Source organism: Molothrus aeneus, chromosome 5 (assembly GCF_037042795.1).
Source record: "Molothrus aeneus isolate 106 chromosome 5, BPBGC_Maene_1.0, whole genome shotgun sequence".
Classification (NCBI taxonomy): Eukaryota; Metazoa; Chordata; class Aves; order Passeriformes; family Icteridae; genus Molothrus; species Molothrus aeneus.
In genome coordinates, this window is record NC_089650.1 from 50,545,201 (window position 1) to 50,565,651 (window position 20,451).

General features: G+C 39.3%; 1 protein-coding gene across 1 annotated transcript in view; it reads left to right on the plus strand.

Moving 5' to 3' along the window:
• Positions 1-284: 284 nt before the first annotated feature.
• The window catches only part of TUBGCP6 (tubulin gamma complex component 6), a 40,292-nt gene continuing 20,125 nt past the window's right edge, over positions 285-20,451 (plus strand). The window contains exons 1-22 of the mRNA XM_066550681.1: positions 285-460; positions 888-954; positions 1,802-1,936; positions 2,244-2,340; positions 2,988-3,085; positions 3,162-3,266; positions 3,464-3,532; positions 4,062-4,188; positions 4,683-4,748; positions 5,101-5,160; positions 5,530-5,619; positions 6,842-6,948; positions 8,533-8,600; positions 9,072-9,342; positions 9,963-10,053; positions 11,396-11,481; positions 11,956-12,009; positions 12,632-12,716; positions 13,154-13,339; positions 15,158-15,317; positions 17,947-18,758; positions 20,228-20,391. Coding sequence (XP_066406778.1) covers positions 890-954; positions 1,802-1,936; positions 2,244-2,340; positions 2,988-3,085; positions 3,162-3,266; positions 3,464-3,532; positions 4,062-4,188; positions 4,683-4,748; positions 5,101-5,160; positions 5,530-5,619; positions 6,842-6,948; positions 8,533-8,600; positions 9,072-9,342; positions 9,963-10,053; positions 11,396-11,481; positions 11,956-12,009; positions 12,632-12,716; positions 13,154-13,339; positions 15,158-15,317; positions 17,947-18,758; positions 20,228-20,391 — 2,996 coding nt within the window. The 5' untranslated portion in view covers positions 285-460; positions 888-889. The remainder of the gene's footprint in view (positions 461-887; positions 955-1,801; positions 1,937-2,243; positions 2,341-2,987; positions 3,086-3,161; positions 3,267-3,463; positions 3,533-4,061; positions 4,189-4,682; positions 4,749-5,100; positions 5,161-5,529; positions 5,620-6,841; positions 6,949-8,532; positions 8,601-9,071; positions 9,343-9,962; positions 10,054-11,395; positions 11,482-11,955; positions 12,010-12,631; positions 12,717-13,153; positions 13,340-15,157; positions 15,318-17,946; positions 18,759-20,227; positions 20,392-20,451) is intronic.

Here is a 20,451-nt window from a genome sequence, read left to right on the forward strand (position 1 = left end):
GCTCCCGGCGGGCCGGGGCGGGGCGGCGCTCGGCACGCCCACAGCCAGGCCCGGGACGCGCCCCCTCCCCGCCCTCCCCGCCCTCCCCGCTCTCCCCGGCCTCGGAAGGCGTCGGCCGGGCGCGGGGCCGGGCTGGTTCCGTGGGCGGCTGCGGGGCCGGGCTGGTTCCGTGAGGGGCTGCCGGGCTGGTTCCGTGAGGGGCTGCCGGGCTGCGCGGGAGGCGAGCGGCGGCCCAGGGTACGCGGCCCCGCGGCCGGCAGCAGCGCGCTCGCATCCGCTCTCTGCCCGTCGGCTTCTTTGCCTCTCTTCAGCGTCTCTCTGGGGTTTGTGAGAGACCGATGGAGTTCTAAACCAGACAGATCCCTGTAACTGTTGTGCCGCGGTGTATGAAATCCTGTTGTTCCTACTTCGTGGCTCTGTAGCTCCAGCTGTCCCCCGCGCTGTTCGGCCGGCCGCACAGGTAAGTCTGTGTGCCATGGAGGGAGGAGGCGGCCTGGGCTCGGAGCCTCCGCTGCTCGCACGGGCGTTCGGGGAGCCGGGTGAGCCCCTGCAGCACGAGTGGCAGCGCCCGGCTCTGGAGCACTCGGTCATTGTGAGTCCTGCCTGCCCGCACCCAGTTTCGGTGGGTGCACTTTTGTCAGAATCTGAGTCTTTAATGTTTCCCTTTGATTTCGTTCTGTAAGTACAAAGTTTAAAGTACAAAGCTGTCATGCAAGCAGGTATGTTCTGTACTTATATTGTCACTATCTAGTGTAATAGTAAGTGGTTCATACAAGCAGGTATGCTGTGTGCTTATATTCTCACTATCTAGTGTGACAGCAACTGGGTTTAAGTTTAGTTCTGCTGTGAAATATGTGTCCTGGTGTTTTTGTTCTGCTCGGTTGTAGCAATGGCTTCAGGAACAGCGCTGATTTATGATGAGCAGATGACCACTCACAAACTGCTTTGGAATGAGTAAGTCACTGCTGTTGTTTTTATTAATGGATTCTTATTAGAACTCGTGAGAGCAGTACTAAATAAATGCATGTTTTGTAAATGTAATAGGAAGTACCTGGTAGTACTTCCTGTCATTTCCGAGTAAAAAGAAAGTCTTTCCTCCAAGAGGAAAAAAAATATTTTATTCACGGTTTGTATCTAGATACTGTAATGATTATCTGAAACTGGATTTGAGAAACTGGAGGCATCCAGTCTGGGAGGCTTGAACAAGAGTTGTTAGGATGAGGCGTCTGAGTAGCCCCCTAAGTAATGTGTTTTAAGCTAATTAAATTGTTTATAAAATTAAAGTATCATTGACCTTGGAAAAGTGCGCAGATGTACTCACTCAGCTGAAACATGTCAATTACATTCAGTTAGAAATTCGTATATTACTTAAATTTTCATAAATTAGAGGAATTCCTTTGCAGTGCTCAGAGTAACAATCCATTGTTGTCTTCTCTCCCACACCTGCTTCTCCTCCATTCACCTTCATTGTAACTTACAGCTTTTAATTGCAGCATTCCCGTGTCTGTAGTTAAGCATTGCAACTTTTTACCAGTGAGAGAAGAAGCAAAAAATGATGCTATTGTATTGTTTGTTTGGGTTTTTTTTTAAGATTCGTTTTTGCTTACATATTTTAGAATCAATTTCTGACTCAGTTCTGAAACAGAACATACTTTAAGATTTTTTTTCCATTTTTACTCTCATGTATCTCTCTTTGAGAGTAATGAATTTTCTTAAAATGGGGAGTTAAAAGCTAGGCTTTATGAAGTGTATTATTTACCTGTGCTGGTATAACAGTAATGTAATTATTGTTTATTTTTAGTCCCATTTGTGATATTGAAGTGCCAGAAAGACTTTCATCCTCCTATGAGCAGCTTAGGAGTTACCATCTTGTGGAAAGGTGTGTCCATGTGCCCATCAGAGAAGGAAGCGAGGAGGAGATCCTGTTGGTTCACAGGTCTGAAACTTTCTTTCAGATTAATCCAATGAAACAGCAGATCTCACACCTCCAGATTGTATTTGGTCCATTTGAAAAGACTGTTCCAAAATGCAGTGGCCTCCATTAATTTCAATGGAAAATGTGTCACAATGTTGAGTATGGCATAGGTGCTGAATTATGAATCTGCTATTCCACTAAATCTACATTCTCACTCTGTGGAGTCTTAAGCAATGAATGCTGATTTATACATAGGAATACAAGTAAACTTCTAAAAAATGTTTATAGTTGCTTACTTAAGTGTTGTGTTAATCTCTCTCCCCTGCAGTTTAGAGCACTTGGAAGTGGCAAAAAGCACTCAGACAATGAATGAGGAGGAGCTGAAAAGGGTCTCTGAAAATTACGATGCTTTTTTCTTTCATCCGGTGTGTAAGTTAAACTGCTTCCTCTCTTGGGAGTTACAACTATTTGTCTTACTGCTCCTGAGTGGCATTTTTCTAAGGAGGGGAAGATTAAAAATACTTTTTTGCTACTGAGGTAGTCTCACATTTATTTATGATACTGTCATTTTCTGTTTCTATTTTAGTATAATGCTGCAATTTAAATTGCTCAAGTGTCCTGTTGTCTATTTTGTAATTGTATCACACCAGTATAATGCACTACTCAAATTTTAGCTCTAGTTTTGTCACTTAATGTCACTGTAGACCATTAGTGACCTGCAAATCACATTTTGGTAACAATTGCTCTTAAATGTTGTTCCATGAAATGGAGATGAAGTCTTCTGTGCTATGTTTCTGCAGGGTTTCATTCCTTGTTTTCAAAGATGCCATGTTATTCCACTCAATACATCTATCTCACATTTTTGACTGCTCCACAGAGAGCATCCTTATAAAGATTCTGGTGATCACTGGTAATCACAGGGGAAAGCACACTGGAGCCTGTGTTGTAAAGTTCTGTTTCAGCTATCTTTGTATAGCTTCAGTGGGGTAGAATTGTGTCAGGACAGTTTGCTGTTGGGATGCTAAAGCACTCATGGGTGCCTTGTTTAAGCTGATGAGTTTCTCCTTCTCAGAGCACTTACCACTGTGCCAGGCTAGCAGTAGGAGCAGCTTTGCAGCTGGTGGACTCTGTGATGGCAGGGAAAGTGCGCAATGGAATGGCGTTAGTCAGGTAAGAAAATACCTGAGGAAGATTTCACTTAGCAAAACCTCTTCTGGTGTGAATAATTTATAAAATTTTGCTTCAGACCTCCAGGTCACCACAGCCAGAGAAATGCAGCTAATGGGTTCTGTTTGTTCAACAACGTGGCTATTGCAGCAGAATATGCAAAAGTGAAATATGGTCTGCAGAGGTAAGTGCTTGGTTGACTCTAGAGAAGCTTTTAATGTGTAAACAAGGGTTTGACATTGTACTAGTTTAGATTAATGTCTAGAGCTTTCTGGGTGTCATGTTCCTTTTGGTTCAGAAAAACGTTTTTCATTTACACCTTCTGTAGATTAGGATGCTGAGGCTCTTCCTCTGAATGTTTCATTTTACTGATCTGTACAGAATCCTCATTGTTGACTGGGATGTGCACCATGGGCAAGGAACTCAATATATATTTGAAGAAGATCCCAGGTTTGAAGGATTTTTTTTTTCTTCTTTAATGTCAACTGTTTAAAGATTGCTTGCCTTTCTGGAGAATAAGATCTCTTAAACTTCTAAAACTAGAATCTTGTGAGACATTAGCCTTGCTATTTTAGTCTCTGTTTTTCATTTGTTACAAAATAGAAGTAAATATCTAAATCAAAATAAAATGTAAATCTCTTTTACTTTAAGAATAACAAATAAAATAAGCAATATGATTGCCTCAATTTTCCACTACTCAGGTAGTACATCTGTTATCTCTTCATGAATCTCTCAGTCAAAGTCTTCAAGTGGTAGTTGGATAAAATATGTGAGCTTTTTTTTTTTAATTTTTAGGTTAATTTTGGCATAGGACCTACTCTACCAATTTTCACAGTCTAAATCCTTTGAGAAAACTAAGGAGAAAGGATAGGATAGTTTTATTTTCTTGCTTTCAGGCCATGCAGTCATCAGGTTCAAGATATAAAGTCATTTCCACAATCTTTTTGTCAAATTGGGTTTTTATTTTTTTTATTTTCAGTGTTTTGTACTTTTCTTGGCATCGCTATGAACATCAGGAATTCTGGCCATCACTGAAAGAATCTGATTATGATGCTGTTGGTCTGGGAAAAGGAAAAGGTTTTAACATAAATTTGCCTTGGAATAAGGTAAATATTGTTTACAGCACAACAAAGCAAGTGCAATTGTTTTGTATCTCATCCTTTGTGTAACACTTTGTGAGTAAGTGCACTGCTTCACTTGCTTGGCAAATGTCTTACAGAGTGTATATCCATCCTGTCAGGGGAAGGTCTGCTGGGAAAATATGGCTCAGAATGTGATAATGTTTGAAAAATAAAAGGGAGAGAAGAATTTACACACTCATTTTTACTTTAATATCTTGCCAGTCATCAAATCAAAAAGTGTTTCAGGAGACAGTATCATCCATCCTTGTTTAGCAGAGGACTGAAGCTCATTAAGATTAAAAATGGTCGATATTTATGCACTTTACTTAAATAGAGGATTTTTTACTGTACTTCATAAGATTCCCTCATCTTTCCTATCTATTCTCAACTTCTCCCATCTTTCCCTACAGTCTTGAAGAACCTTAGAAAATTTATCATTCCAATTGGAAAACATGCCCTGTGTTTCTCATATTTTTCAGGTTGGGATGGGAAATTCAGATTATCTTGCTGCGTTTTTCCATGTGTTGCTTCCAATGGCTTTTGAGGTAATTTTTTAGTGCCAAAGAGCACTTCCTTAGTGTTTCTAAAGCAGGTACCATTGAATATTTTACAGAAATGCAGTAATTGCCAGTAGCACAGTTAATACATTTATTCTGCTGGTGTGATGTTGCCCTGATCAACTGAATAGTATTTATAGCATTTTAGCTTTTAAATATTCAACACAATCTTCTGCAACTTCCCCAGCACATACAAAAATAGTGTAAAATGTATTCAAGGAGAATCCTTACTTGTGTTCATATTTAAATTGAAATAGCTGCTGATCATGGTACAGTTGTAATCCCTACAATTGAAAATAGGACCTAAAGATGTGCTGCAACTGTCTCTCTTTTATAACAGTTTGATCCTGATCTGGTTATTGTCTCCTCTGGATATGATTCTGGAATTGGTGACCCTGAAGTAAGTAACTTGTGGTCTTCGTGTTGTCAGTCTTGAATCTATTAGGAAAATATTCCTGCTGATTTAATCCTGTGATTGCTAAGTGAAATTCACATTGATCAAGCTAAAAATACATGCTTGAATCTTTAGGGTGACCTTTGTTCATTAAATATTACAACAAGACATCTAAAGGCAGATTATCGTGTAATTACTGTGTTGGTTTTTTTCACCTCCTTAAATGCAGTGGGTTCAGCATTCTGTTTGATATAATGAGAGGCAAGTGTTCTGGTATTCCATCTCAGACTTGGCTATGTTAGATTGTTTGTTTGGGTTTCTTACCAGTGTTTTTGAATCAAGGTGTCATCTCTTAAATTTTTTTCTTTGGTTTAGGGTCAGATGAATGCCACTCCTGAGGTTTTTGCCCACCTTACCCATTTCCTGATGCAGTTAGCTAATGGAAAGCTGTGTGTCATCCTAGAGGTAAAGACTTTTGAAATGTACTCCCAGGGGATATGTCTTTGTATTAGACCATTTAGGGCAAACTAGAAGCTAGGAGGCAAAGCTTCTTAACAAAATAATTTCTTATTTTTTTCATTCTTTTGAGTACCAGGAATGCAAAAATGCCTAAAATTTGACAGTGCTCTTACACTACAGATTTTTGAAACAAAGGAGCCATATGCTTATCATTCAAAAAAAACATATCTTCCACAAATCTGTTCAGTTCTTGTGAACAGTGATTAGTCTACTGCTCTTGACAGTCCCAAACTCATTAAAATGTATTTAGTGAATAGGCTGTATTACCAATGTTTTTACAAGTGTATCTTACTCCAGGAGATTTTATAAAACCTTTAACATAAATATACTCTTACTTAGTAATGGAACACTTAGAAAATCCCCTCTTTTTTTGATTTAATGACTGTATGCAGGCTGTATAGGAGCTCTTTTTTATTCTTCTTTTAAACAATTAAAATGTTTTCTCCTTTTGAAATCTAGACTTCAACTCCTTATTTCTGCTGCATGTTAGAAAAAATAGTGGCTTTTCAAGTAAATAAATGTGTGGAAATATTGCTGCCAACAGGGACTTCAAGAGTGAACCTTTTGTTTTGCATGACCCTTCTTCCATCATCCTTCTCTGTAGCAGGTTATTATAGATAATTTTGTCTATTAGCTGAAGTGCAAGTAAGCATTCAGAACTACCACAAATGGTGTGACTGCTTCATAGGTGATAGATGGCTTCCTGCATGTCACCTACCAGTCTTAAATCCATCTTGTTCTCCAGATTCTGCCAAACTATTAGGCAACCATGTCTTAAAAGTGCCAGGCTGTGGGAGATTTCTCTTGTAGAGCCATTTTAGGGGACAGTGATAGCATTTACCTTCTAAGGAATCTTCCACAAGGACTGTTGGAGATGGCATGTTGTAGATGGAAATGGAGAAGGCATGCATTTTTATGGCAAATAACTGATTTCTGAAGTTACTTGAACTATGATGAAGTGAGTTCAATCATGGGATGCCAGTGAAGTTCAGCAGGTGGCCACTAAGTTACTGTTTTCATATTGAAAATCTGACTTAGATACACTTGCATGTCATCTTCTGTTTCTGTAAATACAGATACATTTCAAAGGGATAGTTTATTTTCTCTGTTGAAATTCAGAGAGATATTAAAAGTACTTGTCCCTTAGTTGACACAAAATACTTTTTAGGGTGGATACCACTTGAAATCATTGGGTGAATCAGTGTGCATGACTGTAAAAACTTTGCTTGGAGATCCCGTACCTCAAATAACTGGAGAAATGGCACCTTGTCTAAGGTAAGCATATAAATAATTTTAGAATGTGTTTTTTAAAGAGACTAAAGACATGCATGCTTTGATCCTTTTGCTGAAGTTTTAATATGGTGGTTTATAATATATTATTTTCTGCTTTGGATAACTTGCATTTTTAAAAAGTCATTCAAGGTACAGTTTTATATACTTTTGTTCCTGAAATTACTTCAAGTTGTGAGATCTTATAGCTTAAAACTTTAAGCCATTTTATCCTTAGGCCTTGTTATCCTATAGAAATCCACCTCACTCGAGGCTGAGATAATCCTGCTGTAATCAAGGTAATACCAGTTATGTACAGCCAGTATTTGGGAAGATATGCAACTGCAAGGGTTGGTGCTTCAGACCCCAGAGCCACTTCAGTCACTGTAGTACAGCAATAGCTGGGGCAAACCTTTCTGTCATCACTGAGAGTTGAGGCTATGCAAGCCAGTCTGGATGAATTCTTGTGTTTCTGGAATTTGGAGCATTGAGCTCTGGGGTGCAAAAGCAGTTGACTATGTAGAGCTGTACCTTAAATTTCAAGTCTAACTTCTTTTTAGAGACGCTAAGACTGTGTGTGTACAGTGGTGGAATATGACCTAGTAAAGCATTCTGAACCTTGGGCCTGAGTCAGTCCCACATGTAAAGAGTGTCTTTCTCTCTACCTGTTTGCATTATCTCCTCCACATCTCCATGTCCTCCATCTTTATCCCAGCTCAGTAGCCATCCTGTGCTTTTCCTAGCAGAAATGCTCCTCATGCCCTTTAACGGCAGCACCTCCCAGTTGGCTGTGTTAGTTAAAACTCAGAACTTGGATCAGTCAGGGAAGCAGTGTGGATATACACAGATTGTGGGCTGAGTTTCATTTGGTAAACTGATGGAGCAAAACTGCCTATTTTGCTCCTAGCACATCCCCATAACCCCTCTGTGCCCTCTTTTTCTTCTCTACCAGTTGTGGTATCTCACATTGCTGTCATCCTGTGTCAATAGAGAGTTGATTGCATACTTATCCAACATATCAGCCCAGCTCCTGAACACCTGACAAGTAATCTGCAAGTACATGGAATTTCTTCTGAATTTAACACAACCTGAATTGTGTTTGTGTGATAGCTGATGCAATGGGACCATTTGCCCATAGTGCTGCAAATACCAGTGATAATAAAAAGGAGAGTTCAACACAAAGAATAGCAGGGTATGTGATTTACTTAGTTCCTGAACAGATTGCCTTGCTTTTGAGTCATTCTCATTAAATCTTTACATTGTGTAGACAAAATCTCTTGGCAAGAATTGATAGGACAAATTTTTCCTGAACTCATACAGGTGTGCTTCCTCCAACAGCAGGGTTGGGATTTCACTCAATGTATAAATGTGTGTACATGCTGTATGTGGTCTTCACTTTTCTTTTTTGACTCTCTAATCTTTGCAGGCAATGTGCCTATCGACTTTTGTTCTGTTTTAGATTCTTGGAAGAAATCAAAGTTTGCTCATTTTCAGTTGGATTTTTTGGTTTTGATATTTTGTTGAAGTAAGTTATAATTCCTCTTATGATTTTCATTATTGCTAATACTGTTAATCTGGTTTATTTTTTAGTGCTGTTGAATCTATTCAAAATGTGAGAGCAGCACATAAACCCTACTGGAAATGGTTGGCTTATGAAGGTAGTTTCTCTTCATTCAAGCAAATATTATTGATAAATGGATTTATACAGAAATTGAAAATTATTAAAATTAATACCAGTGGACTAACAAGCAGTTATTCATCAAGTGACCGATGAAGCAGTATGGGGCTTCATTTCTTCATGTCTTCAGCTGGTCTGAACAAAAACTCTCTGAAGCTGGCAAACATCATGCCAAAAAGTAGCACTTTGATATCTTTGTTTGAGTTTGCTGTTTTCTTTGTCAAAAATAGGGGCATAAGCTTCATTACAATATATGACCTTTCACTAGATGAAAACAAATGTAGTAGCACTGAAGAAATAACATCTGTGTCAGGTAACATTGTAGCTAGTGCATGGGAGTAAATATGCATGCTATGAAACTGATGTATTCTATTTGTGAATAAATATATCCAAATATTGATACATTGCTTAGAAGCTAATATCTGTGAAACCCATCTTTCTTTTCCTCTAGATACATCATTTTTACAAAATTTGAGCACCAAATCACACTTACTAAAGAAGGCTAATTCAAATCCCTCCACAGAAGATGAATCTCAGATAACTAACAACAACAACACTGTCAAAATAGAAAAGTTTTTGGAATTGCACATGAAAAATATTCTATTTCCAGTGCCTCCCATCAAAACAGCAACAACTGGCTCTGAAGGTTCAGAACATTTTCTTCCTGAACATGTTCAGCTGGTGAAGGAAATGGATGAAACAGAAATAAAAGCTCTTGTCAGGTTGGTCCTGTTTATTTTATTTTCCACAGAGGATGAGAGGTCTCTGATTGTCATCTAGCTCTGTGCCTGCCATGGTCATCTTTTTGGCCTTAGTCTACTCAGTTACAGCCAGAATTTCTTCCTTTATAAATAGACATTTGTGTTGTATAGCACTCATAACCTGAAATCCTTTAAATAATCAGAATACTTTTTCTCTATAACTCTTTCAGTAGAGATAGGACAGCTAATGTGAATGTATTAATTTAGAAAGAGATTTTGGTAGGAAGCTGTCTTAAAGCTCTGTACTCACTTCTAGCTGGAAAAAATACCAAACTGCTCTGATTTGAGAAATGCAATGTTTGGTCTTGTCTTTGTCTAATTTAGAGAGAATTCTGTTTCCTGAATAGCATCAGACATTTTTGTTTTCTTTCCAGTGCAGAATGGAGAGAGTTTTAGGGAGATGAAGACTGTCAGGCACCGGTGTTGTCATCTTCCTGCTAGAGCAGGTTTCTGAGAATCAAAGTGTAGCACCTATACAAAATGTACTTCATTTACACTAACTGCAAAGCACCTTATCAGTGTTCCCTTTGCAGACAGTATTGCCTCTAACCTAGTTTTTCTTAATGTAATTTATTTTACAGTGGCTTTTATGCAGACCTTGTGAAAGAAGACAAAACTTTGCTCTCTCTTGGCAGTACATTTGTGATCCTAGATAAAATACTTAAGAAGGAGGTAATAAGATACTGCCTTGGTCTTGGGGGTGGGGGTGGAGTGGGATTCCTCTGATTTTTTGCTTCTACTATATTGTTACACAGACACTAGTTACTATTTATCTCCCAAGTTCACTAATCTCAGCTACAATGTGTTTGGCTATGAGAATGGGCATGTAAGATGAGAAAAGGACTATTTAGGGATAGCTGTTAACCCCAATCCATCTTTCTAATCATCTCTGGGCAACTCATTGTCCAGACTTTCTGTAGGTAGTCACAGAATGAGTCCCTAAGAGCCTACTCACTGCTCTCAGACTCACGGGGGAGACAGGCATTATTAAGTCATCCAGTTAAGGGGAGCAGAGGTTGCTGTATCAAGAGCCAGTAAGGAACAGTAGAAATCTGAAGAAATGCCAATATTTTTCATGTCTTAATGTGCAAAGTTTACACAGTAAATTTTGACTTACATATGCATGCACACACATACTCTTTAGTGGTGTTTTCAACAGCTCTGCTGAATGCTCTGAATCTGAACCGAGTAATTCTAGTTCAATGTTTTGATTCTTGCAGGGTCAGGACTTAAGAGAGGGCAGGCTTAGAGGGCACATCATCATATTTATGTGTAAAAACTTGGATGAGCAGAGAAGAAGAACTGGAAACAACTTTAAAATATTACATCATAATAAGTCACTCTTCCTTTGAATGAAAAGCTCTCTTTAAGGTACCAAACCTACAAGGAAGAGTAACTACCACAATGGCCTCTTTCTTCCAAGATATCTTGCTCTTGGAAGTCACATGTGAAGATCCTGGGGACAAATTTCTGACATTATAAACTGCACACAGCTCCAGGACAGCCTATAAATAGATTTTAAGAAATGGCTACCGGTAAAAAGAAGTAGAACTTCTAATGAGTTGCAGGTGTAAGTTAACTTTTTGTGCTGATAAAGAGGAGGAATGAGGGGGAAACATATCTTTTTGCTTAGCTTTTATGTAGAGTTCAAAGCACACACCACAAATGAACACTCAAGGGTTGACTGAGTATTGTGGCAATTGTATTTTCCAGAAAAGAATAGCTTGCCTAGGTTAAAGGAAGAGTCAAAATATTCAGGAACAACCTCCTTTTCATAGGGTATATTTTTCTGCACAGTTTGCAGACTATTCTAGAGACCCAGTAAACATATCCTTCCTCTGGAAAAGTTATTTTTACAGTTGCCTTCTGGTATAGCACCATACTTTTGAAATAATAGTGCAGTATAATAATCAAATATGGCCTTTCTGTAGAAAATAACTACTATAGCTATTACACTTAAAAAATGACATGATCTTTTGCAGCATGGATTCTGAATGAAAAATTTATTTTGTAGGTGTGTAATGGAATTGCAGCATCACCCACAGCTGCTCTTTCTGCTGCTGTTGCACTAAGACATTCTGTTCGTTTTGGATTTCAAAGGTGAATTTGTATGTTTGCATTTAGAGACCTTTCACAACATGTTAAAATCAAATACTAAATATGGCAAATTGCCTGTGAAACCTTGATTTTAAAATAGATAGCATGCCCACATGCATAGCATTTTCAACATGTAATCCAGGTAACAGTGTGTACACCAGCAACAACCTTTTGCCTTTCCAAAGGCAAAATATTTGCAAGGATGATGGCTATGCTAGCCTACGCTTCCTTTGTCAGATTTCAATTGGCTTTGACCTGGGGACAATTTCTTGATTTTTGTTTTTCCTCCCCAGTATTTGATGGAAGAAATGGGGTTCCCTTGAGCTGCCCTGAATGTGTTTTATTTCTACTCTTAATGGACCAAATTCAGTATACGTTTTTTTTAATGCTTCTAATCTACACACAAAGTTTTATACAAATCGCACTAACTGAAAAAAAAATCAGTTGTAAATATATGCAAATTTTTGTTTCCTGCAGAGTGCTTTGTGTATTTGTTGGAGACATGCAGATGCTACCAAACACAGAAGATGGGTGAGGCCTTCCTTTACGTTAGGGGGCACAGTACCAAGGGCTTTCTGAATGTTCATAGGTGTTGATATGCGCGATGAAATCTGCACTAAGGAACCAGTCATGTGCTGACATTTATGAAGTTTAGCTTGAGACATAATACAAAACATCCCCAAATACATCTTCAAAGAGAAATCATTGTCTCTAAATGCTATTTCATGCATTTGGTGGTAGGTTTGAAGTATAATCCTTCTGTATTTATTGAAATTGAGATTGTTATTGAAAATACAACGTAATAAATCAAGCAATTGTTAATTAAATAGGAGACCTATCTCCCCTATAACTTCAGGAGGCACATATTGCTGATGCACAGTTCCTTATTGAAAGTCTTCTTTACTTACATATAATTTTTTCTACCTCCCCTTTTTCTTGAAAGTAATTTGCCAATAGTCTTTAATCATCTTTTTAAAAATACCATTAAAAGGATTTCAGTTTTAATTGTTTACTTTTCAGAATATACTAATGCAAATAGTTATTTGCTCCTGTTTTATGAATTAGTATTTAAAGAATGCTGAAAGAAAATATCCCGTTTTTATCCCATTGGGAAATAATTGGTTAAATACTCAAGTAGGATTTTTGTTTACAGAAAAATGCTTGTCATAAACATCTGTGAGAAAGAACAGTCTAGAAAGACCAGCTGCAAACACTATATTTCTCTAAACTGGAAAGAGGTAAGATTCACTTTCTAGGAACAACATAGGAGAATAATTTTGTTAACAGAAATAATAGAATATATTTAGAAATTTATAAAATTACATTGAGAATTACACCCCTTACTCCACTTTGGAGCTTTGAAATTTTTTCCTTTTTTTGCCCTTGACAGGTTACTACTCCTTCTCAGAGTTTTAGGGTGTATTAGAATGCATAGGTTTGAGGAAACCTTCCATAGTTACTGCAGTTCATCTTCAGCAAGGCAAAGATACACTGCAAAGAAAGGAAAAGATGGATAATCTTGCATGTTTAATATAAAAATTGCTGGGAAAATAAATCAGTATCTTGTTTCCTAGACCAATCAAAAGGTTTATGAGAGTCACCTTTCTGTTTTGTTTTCTATCTAGAAATTTGGGGCTTTATATTTGTGCTAACCAATTTGTTGTTGTTGTTAAAGGATGCTGGAGGAAATGATTTCTTTTCTGCTGTGCTTGGATTCATTCTTCCTGTAGCATATAGTTATCAACCAAACCTAACAGTAGTAGCTGTTGGACCAAACAGGAACCTTGGAATAAGTGGGATTTCTCTGCTTGTTGCTTTACTACGAGGGTTGGCTGAGTCTCGAGTTTTTGTTGTGATTGAGGTAAGAAGTGGTGCTAAGCCATGGTACTTCAAATTGTCTGGCAGAAATGCTGGCATGAACTGCTTCCAGCCTCCCAGTACAAAATACTGGCTGTATTTATGCTCTCTTTGGTACCCCTGAACTCACAGCACAAACTGCCCAGGGTTCTGTCTGTCCTGAGAACAAGACAAGGCGCAGCTGCACACCGAGCTGTAGGCAGTTGCTGCAGCCTGCAGTGGAGAAGATGAGGCATGAATGGAAGGCATAACCCATGGTTATGTGTGTGGACCATAGATGTTCTGTCAGTTTGCCACAACTTCCATTTTTATGTGGGATCCACAGCTCACTTTTCTCCTGGAAAGAGACACTTCCTGTCTGTTAAATCAACTGGCCCCTTTCCATCACATGTGATTGAAAGCAGCCCGTTTTCCTGGTCATAAATTTCATCTCCTCTCCTGGGTGCCGTGCTTTGTCACACACAAGTTCCAGCCTGCAGAACACAAATCAGAAGAGCATATATCCTTCAAGTGAACTTAATTGGGATAATACATAATTGAGGGCCAGAGTACTCCAGCTTTGTGTTTCAGGTAGAGAGCATGGGAAAGAAAATGAAAATTTAGGGACTTTTCCTAGGCTTTTTCCATATGCTACCACATTAAGGATGCTTGAATTTAGAAGTTGGAGGCTGTATCCAGAGCAGTGATCAGTGTCAGTGAGTGTATCTTCCATGAATTTGTCTAATCACGTAAAGAACTCAATTTCCACTCTTGGCCTCTCCTGGCATCCTGTGGTTGTAGCACAGTTTCTCTGTGTATCTATGATATGATATCTCTGTGTATCTATGATATGATATCTATCATATATAGATATGATCTATGTAATAGTAACTTTTGATTACTTTTGTGCCTTCTAGTTCTTCTTCAGTGAGAAACAACAAAAATTGTTCATGTATGCTTATTCTAATCTGTTCCCCGTGATATTCATTAAGCTTCCAATTAAGTGGATTTTTGACATAATTTATTCTGTAGTTTTCTCAAGTGTTGTTTGTTTTAATTTACAATGCTGATACATAAATTGGCTAAGCTAAAATAATTTGTACATTGATATGCAGTATCCAAAAATAATGTATTTACACACTACTAATTAGGAGTATGAAATGGAGAGAATTACTGATATTCTAAAGTGTAAACTCAGAAAATAAAAATATATTAGGCAAACATGTTTAAAAAAAGGATAGATACTTTTATATTGGTACTCTGCAGGTAGTTCCATGACAGGATCATGATTTTTCTAATGCATGTGCATGGCTTTTTAGAGTATTTGAAAAAATGCATTTATCTCTTAAAAACAAAATAGTGTTACAGTCTTCCAAATTACTCTTCATATAGCATCAACATTTCAAATCCAATTTCTGCAAGGAAATAATACTGATTTAGACTGTTAGAAGTCAAAAAGAATAAATTGCTGGAATAAGGAAAATACATTACTATTTTCCATTTGCAGAAAGTAAATGAGGCAATGAAGTAAGCAAACTCCATGCTCCCCTTAACCCAGCATTTTTTCTGTCCTTAACCCAGCATTATTTCTTTTCAGTCATAAATGGAAAAGTGAGATTATTTCTCCATTTGAAAGAAACAAGTTTTACAACAGATGAAGATTAATTTACATTTTTCAGAAAAAAAACCTCCATTTGAACACATTTTTATTTGAAAAGGGGAAGTTGTTCATTCTTGCTACTAATGCTAGCAATTGAATTATAGAAGCTTGTTTTAAAATATTTCATGTATCACTGAAGCAAAGAGAGCTTGGTTCATAGGGTTGTTTTTTCTTCCTAATTAGGACACAGAGATAAGTTTAATGCAAAGTGTAGCCAAAGCATTAGTGGGTGCTTCTACACCTTCCTTTGGAATTTATGTACCTCCTACCCAAGAAAAAGTAAATAAAATAAAAGCATTAAGAGACCAGTTTCAGAAGGAATGGAAAATGCTTCAGTGTTCAGGTAAGTTGGCTGATTTTATCTTTAACTCTTATATACTGTAAATTTCTGAAAAGATGATATATAAATACAGCTGAGTCCTGTATGTCAGTGGGACCAGATTGATCTAATGTGAAACTCTGAATGTTTCTAATGGTGAAACCCTGAATGCTTCTAATTCTGCCACTTGAGCTGGAAAGCACGACATTTCATAGCATAGCAACTGTACCCTTGGGACTTAGAATCCTGTTACTCCAAAATTTTGGAATGAAATTACCAAAGTATTTGCTTAAAGAATGGGTAACAAGATGTGCCCTGGCTCTGATTGCTGATGTGTTTTCTGAATATAGTGCCAAACCAGATGATATTTTTAAATGTTTAACTTGTCCACGAATAACTCAATAATGATTAGTCATGCTGCAAGTACAGTTACAAAGAGCTGAAGATCAGGCACTGCATTTGTAGAGGAATCAGGCCAGGCAGGTATGTATGTTTTCAAACATACTTGTCTAGAAATATTTTTTTGCTGAAGGACTTCTGTTTTTCAAAAAAAAAAAAACCAAACAAATAGTTATCCAGCTGGGCATCTCTAAAAGAAAATGTCATTCTCTCTTTCAGAAGAAATGCCCAATACCAGGGGTCTTGTTCCAATGAAAAATATTCTTGTGGGGTCAGGAATTGTGGTATGAGCTTGGTTAATAACTGGTTTTCTTACTGCTGTTCTTTTCAGTGAAGGATGGGACTTCCAGAAATTGATTTCACTTCAGAATCATTTTACAAAGAAGAAGAAAAGGAAAATATGAGGACTTCACTCTGCCCTCTTTTCAAGCATAAATTCTCAGTATAACAAATAAAAACTCCAAATTTCCAGAGACTTAGTCATGGCCTAAGGGCCACATCATGTAAATTCTCAAAATTAAACAAACATCCCAAGGCAATAGCCATGATATGCCTTGTTTTGTAGTATTCTGGGTATGATTTAGGGATCATTTTCAAGAGCACTTTTTTGTTATTGACTTTAATAATTTGATCTTTTGATTTCAGGCACTTCAAATGATGTTTATACTGGTGTTCCTACTGGGTTCAACTTTATATCATGCCGAATAAGTAAATCTGTCTTTGCGGCTGTCTTTTTTAACTGTTCAGAGTGCCTCCCTTCTCATTTGTTTTGGTTTTCAAAACATATTGCTGGAGAGGAAATGATAACCATCCTTGACCATTTTGAAATTAAAATCTCTTTCAAAAGAAAATGAAAGCTATGTGAAAGATTTTTCACAAAGAAGAGCTGAAAAGCATTAAGATGTTCTGTTTCAGTTTAGAGTTTCTTTGAACTGACCTTTGAGGTCCAAAAAGGTATTTAAATTGGAAACTGGCCAATGGCCAAACTTTAGCTTCAGCATTTTTCCTAACAGGAAATTTGTTTCCTGACAGGAGATTCTGCCATTCTCCCCTCTCGCACTGTCTCCTGCCTAAACGCCTGCTCCTCCCTTTTTTTTTTTTTAATGTAGCGTTTTCAATGATAAAAACATTTTCTGAGTAATAGCTCAGCTCTTTCCCCTTTCCCCTGCCTTTGTTCAATGGAATTTGTAGTGTTTGAATCACATTAATATTGCATTTTGATATGTATTTTTCGAAGCCTTTATTAAAACATGAATTAAGAGGGGGAACAGTGTACTGTTGGTCTATTTGTTTGCAAAGACGGTCCCAAGGCTGCAGTCGCCTGCCGCCGCTCGGGCCCAGCGTGGCTCACTGCTTTCTGGCACTCGGGTGTTGTTATGTGTTTGTCAGCGGAGTCGCAGCAGTTCAGGGTGAGAATTGCAGGAATGGTTTAAATTCACGAACGCTGCAACCTGCGTTTCCCTATCGCGCTTTGAGGCGCCGGAGCAGAGGCCGGGCCTGGGGCGCGGTCCCGCGGGCTCCCTCGGCCGCCGGGGCGGGGCGGGCGGGCCGGCAGCGGGGCGGGCCCGGTCGCGCTCGGGTGACGTCGGCGGCGGCGGCGGGAGGAGGCGGCGGCGGCTCCGTCCCGCTCCCGCTGCCCGGGGAGCGCTGCAGGTACGGCCCGGGCGGCGGCCGAGGGGCGGGAAGGGCAGGGGCAGCCCCACGGGGTGGTGCTGGCGGCGGGGGGTTCGGGGGGGGCCCGGCTGGATGCTCAGGATGAGCCCCGCCGCCGGCAGCTCCTCCGGGGAGGAGGACACCCCGACTCCCCGCCTCTCCGCCTCTCCTGGGTGGGCGCTCCGGAGTGCCCCACGGATGGCGGGTGCCCTCCGGCCCAGCCGTGCGGCCGCCCCCGGTCACCATCGCCGCCCGCGTCTTGCCCACGTCCGGCCGCGGCTGCAGGCACCGTGAGGGGAGGGAGGTGGTGGATGCCTCCGGGAGAAAGGTAGAGGTGTTCCCGCAGGAATCCCGGATTAGATCTGGACAGTCTTCCCTCTTTTATTTCAGTCTGCCGAGAAAAATTTGGCATCTGGAATTAAGCTTCCTGCACCATCACTGCACAGGTGATAAAAGTTAAAGTGGGTTTTTTATAGCTCATGTCCTAAATGTGTGGGAGGCTAGTTCTCTTTTTTTTTGGGCTGTCTCAGTTCAAGTTAAAGCATACTCACCAATTTCATATGTACCTTAAAAGTTTTTTCCTTCTCCTGATATTTTTCAGGTCTTCCTTCCCATGAAATCAGAGACCCAGACTGTACCTGCCATAACCTGACAGTTTTATTTGAAATGGAGAGCATTACACAGCTGTTCAATGACTTGTGTGAAGCACACCTGACAGCTTTGCCATGGAAGGTTCACTTAGGCAGGCAGAAGATCAGCAAGAGAAGGGCTAAGCAAAATTTGAAAAGGGTTGCTTATAATGCCCTGTTCATGAACCTTTTTCAAGATGAGGCTCGTAAGCTGCAATCAAACGTTTCCAGACTCCCAGTGAAGAACAAAATTTTGATGCTGTCTTTCAACTTGAGAGTCGCTGGCCTAGGTGCTCAAGCGGATAGACTGGAGAATCTTGTGGAGGAACTGGAAACAGCTGAATGTTTACCATTTACTGAAGTTAATTCTGTCTTAGATCTCTTAGTACAGCTCGCTGGAACAGGTCCTCCTCAGCTGGTACCACAAAAAAAGGACTATTTTCTGAACAACAAATATGTTGGGAGGAATGTCAAATACCAGGGTTATGATTATTATGATGTAAGTGTGTTTGAAGCTGACATACAGTCTCTGATAACAAACGAAGAATGTCAGTTCAACGACACGATTCAGCAGACACTTCAGATCATGGAGGCTGCCCCTGGCACTGGGCTCCCTGCCATAGGGCTGTTCTCTCAGAGCTGTCCTGCTGGGGACAAGTTTGAGAAGGAAACGCACGTCTCGCTCTTCGGTGCTCTTGTCCACAGCCGCACCTATGATATGGACATCAAGCTGGATTTACCACCAGTGCCTGACAATGCAGATTTGTCTGGGCTTGCAATTAAAGTATGGTATCATTTGTTTTGGACTAAGGAGTGTATGCATGCTTTCATCTGTCACTTTAAACTATAGTTAAAAATGTAGATAGTAGTTTAATTGGTGACACAAGCATACAGGACTGGAATTTAAGATGGAGCAGGGATCCTTTCCTTTGTAGAGAGAACCAGATAAGCTTTTTGGAGATGTATGATAATAAAAACCTTGGTCTTGCCCTGTAGCTGTGTCAAAACCCATCATGTGGCCATAGGCTTTATGAATTTAGGCCATCAGCTGTGTCCATACCTTCCCCACCCTAGCAACCTTTCACTTGCATTTTTGCCTGCTTCGTCTGATGAACTCCTCTGCATTGTTGCTTGCTTCTCAGTGCTCAGACTGACTGCCTAAGCATCCCTGTCTGAATGTATGTGCTTTGCTGTTCAGATTGCATTACCTAACTTGCTGTATTGTTGTCTTGGCTTGTTATATCTGAAAGCATTTTTTCTGGTTTTTTTTCCATTCAATGGCCAGTTCCTATTGTCCTATAACGTTTTCAGTGTGTACAGTTTCTACTGTATCTTTTCCCCTTTTGCTGTCCATTCTGTTTATTTTTGCTCGTTTATTCTTGTAGAAGTACTAGATACAGTTTCAGAGTTTTTCTTCTTTCTTTCCATTTTTACTGGGTGTAGGTAGGCTTATTTATAGCCTACCCTTAGATCCTCATCTTGTTTCCCTTTACTTATCATATGGATAGATCTTGCAACTCCTTTAATTCAGGGTCTGAATTGAAACTTGAAGGCAGACACATTAAATATAAAAACCCTGTGCCATTCAGTGCTCACATGTGGATGTGAATTGTAAACTAGAGGAGGCAGAAGCTTTTTGAGTTAGTGCTGAACTCTTTCCATCAGACTGGAAAATTTGCAATTTCTTGAGGAATATGCTGCCTTTTACATGGGTGTGATTGTCTTTTACTAAAATTGAGGATAATTCTGCACATATGGGTCCTGTTGAGTGGGAGTTGAGGATGTGGCATATACACTGTTTGGACACTTACAGATTTTCTGCATATGAATTGGGGAACAAACTGTGTTAGTCATAGTTAACAAAATGCTTATGAATTTGAAGATCTGTGGCCTGGATCCCTTGCCTGGAACAAATGGTAAAGCAGTATTAATGCTACACATTGTTGAATGTCCATATCAGAGATTCTCCATTTGCTTGCCAAACAAGAAAGTTTAAAATTTAACCCCCAGTGTAGTATATTATTTTGAAGGTGATTTGTTTTTTATGTATGGGCATTAATACCTATAGAGACTCATAAGATTAAAAGAGTGCCTACAATAAAAATTTAAACTTGATATAATTGGAGGGTAGGTGAGAGAGGTTGGGTCACATTGAGTCATTTGGTCACAAATGACAGCAAAACATCTTTTTCATTAACAAATGTGTCTTCAGTGAAATGTTTCCATGTCTGACATTTGAACTCTTTCTGACAGGTTCCCCAAAGCATAGACCAGTCAGAAGATGAGGGATTCCAGTCAGCATCCAACCTGACTCCTGATTCTCAGTCAGAGCCAAGCATGACTCCAGACATAGACTTGTGGGATGCAGTGCTTACGTATGGACCCAGCAAACGAAGATGTTGGGAAAGAATTGGCTAGTATGTGTCTGATCTTGCTGGTAAATTTACTGTGACCATATGCAAATGTGTGAAGGTGCA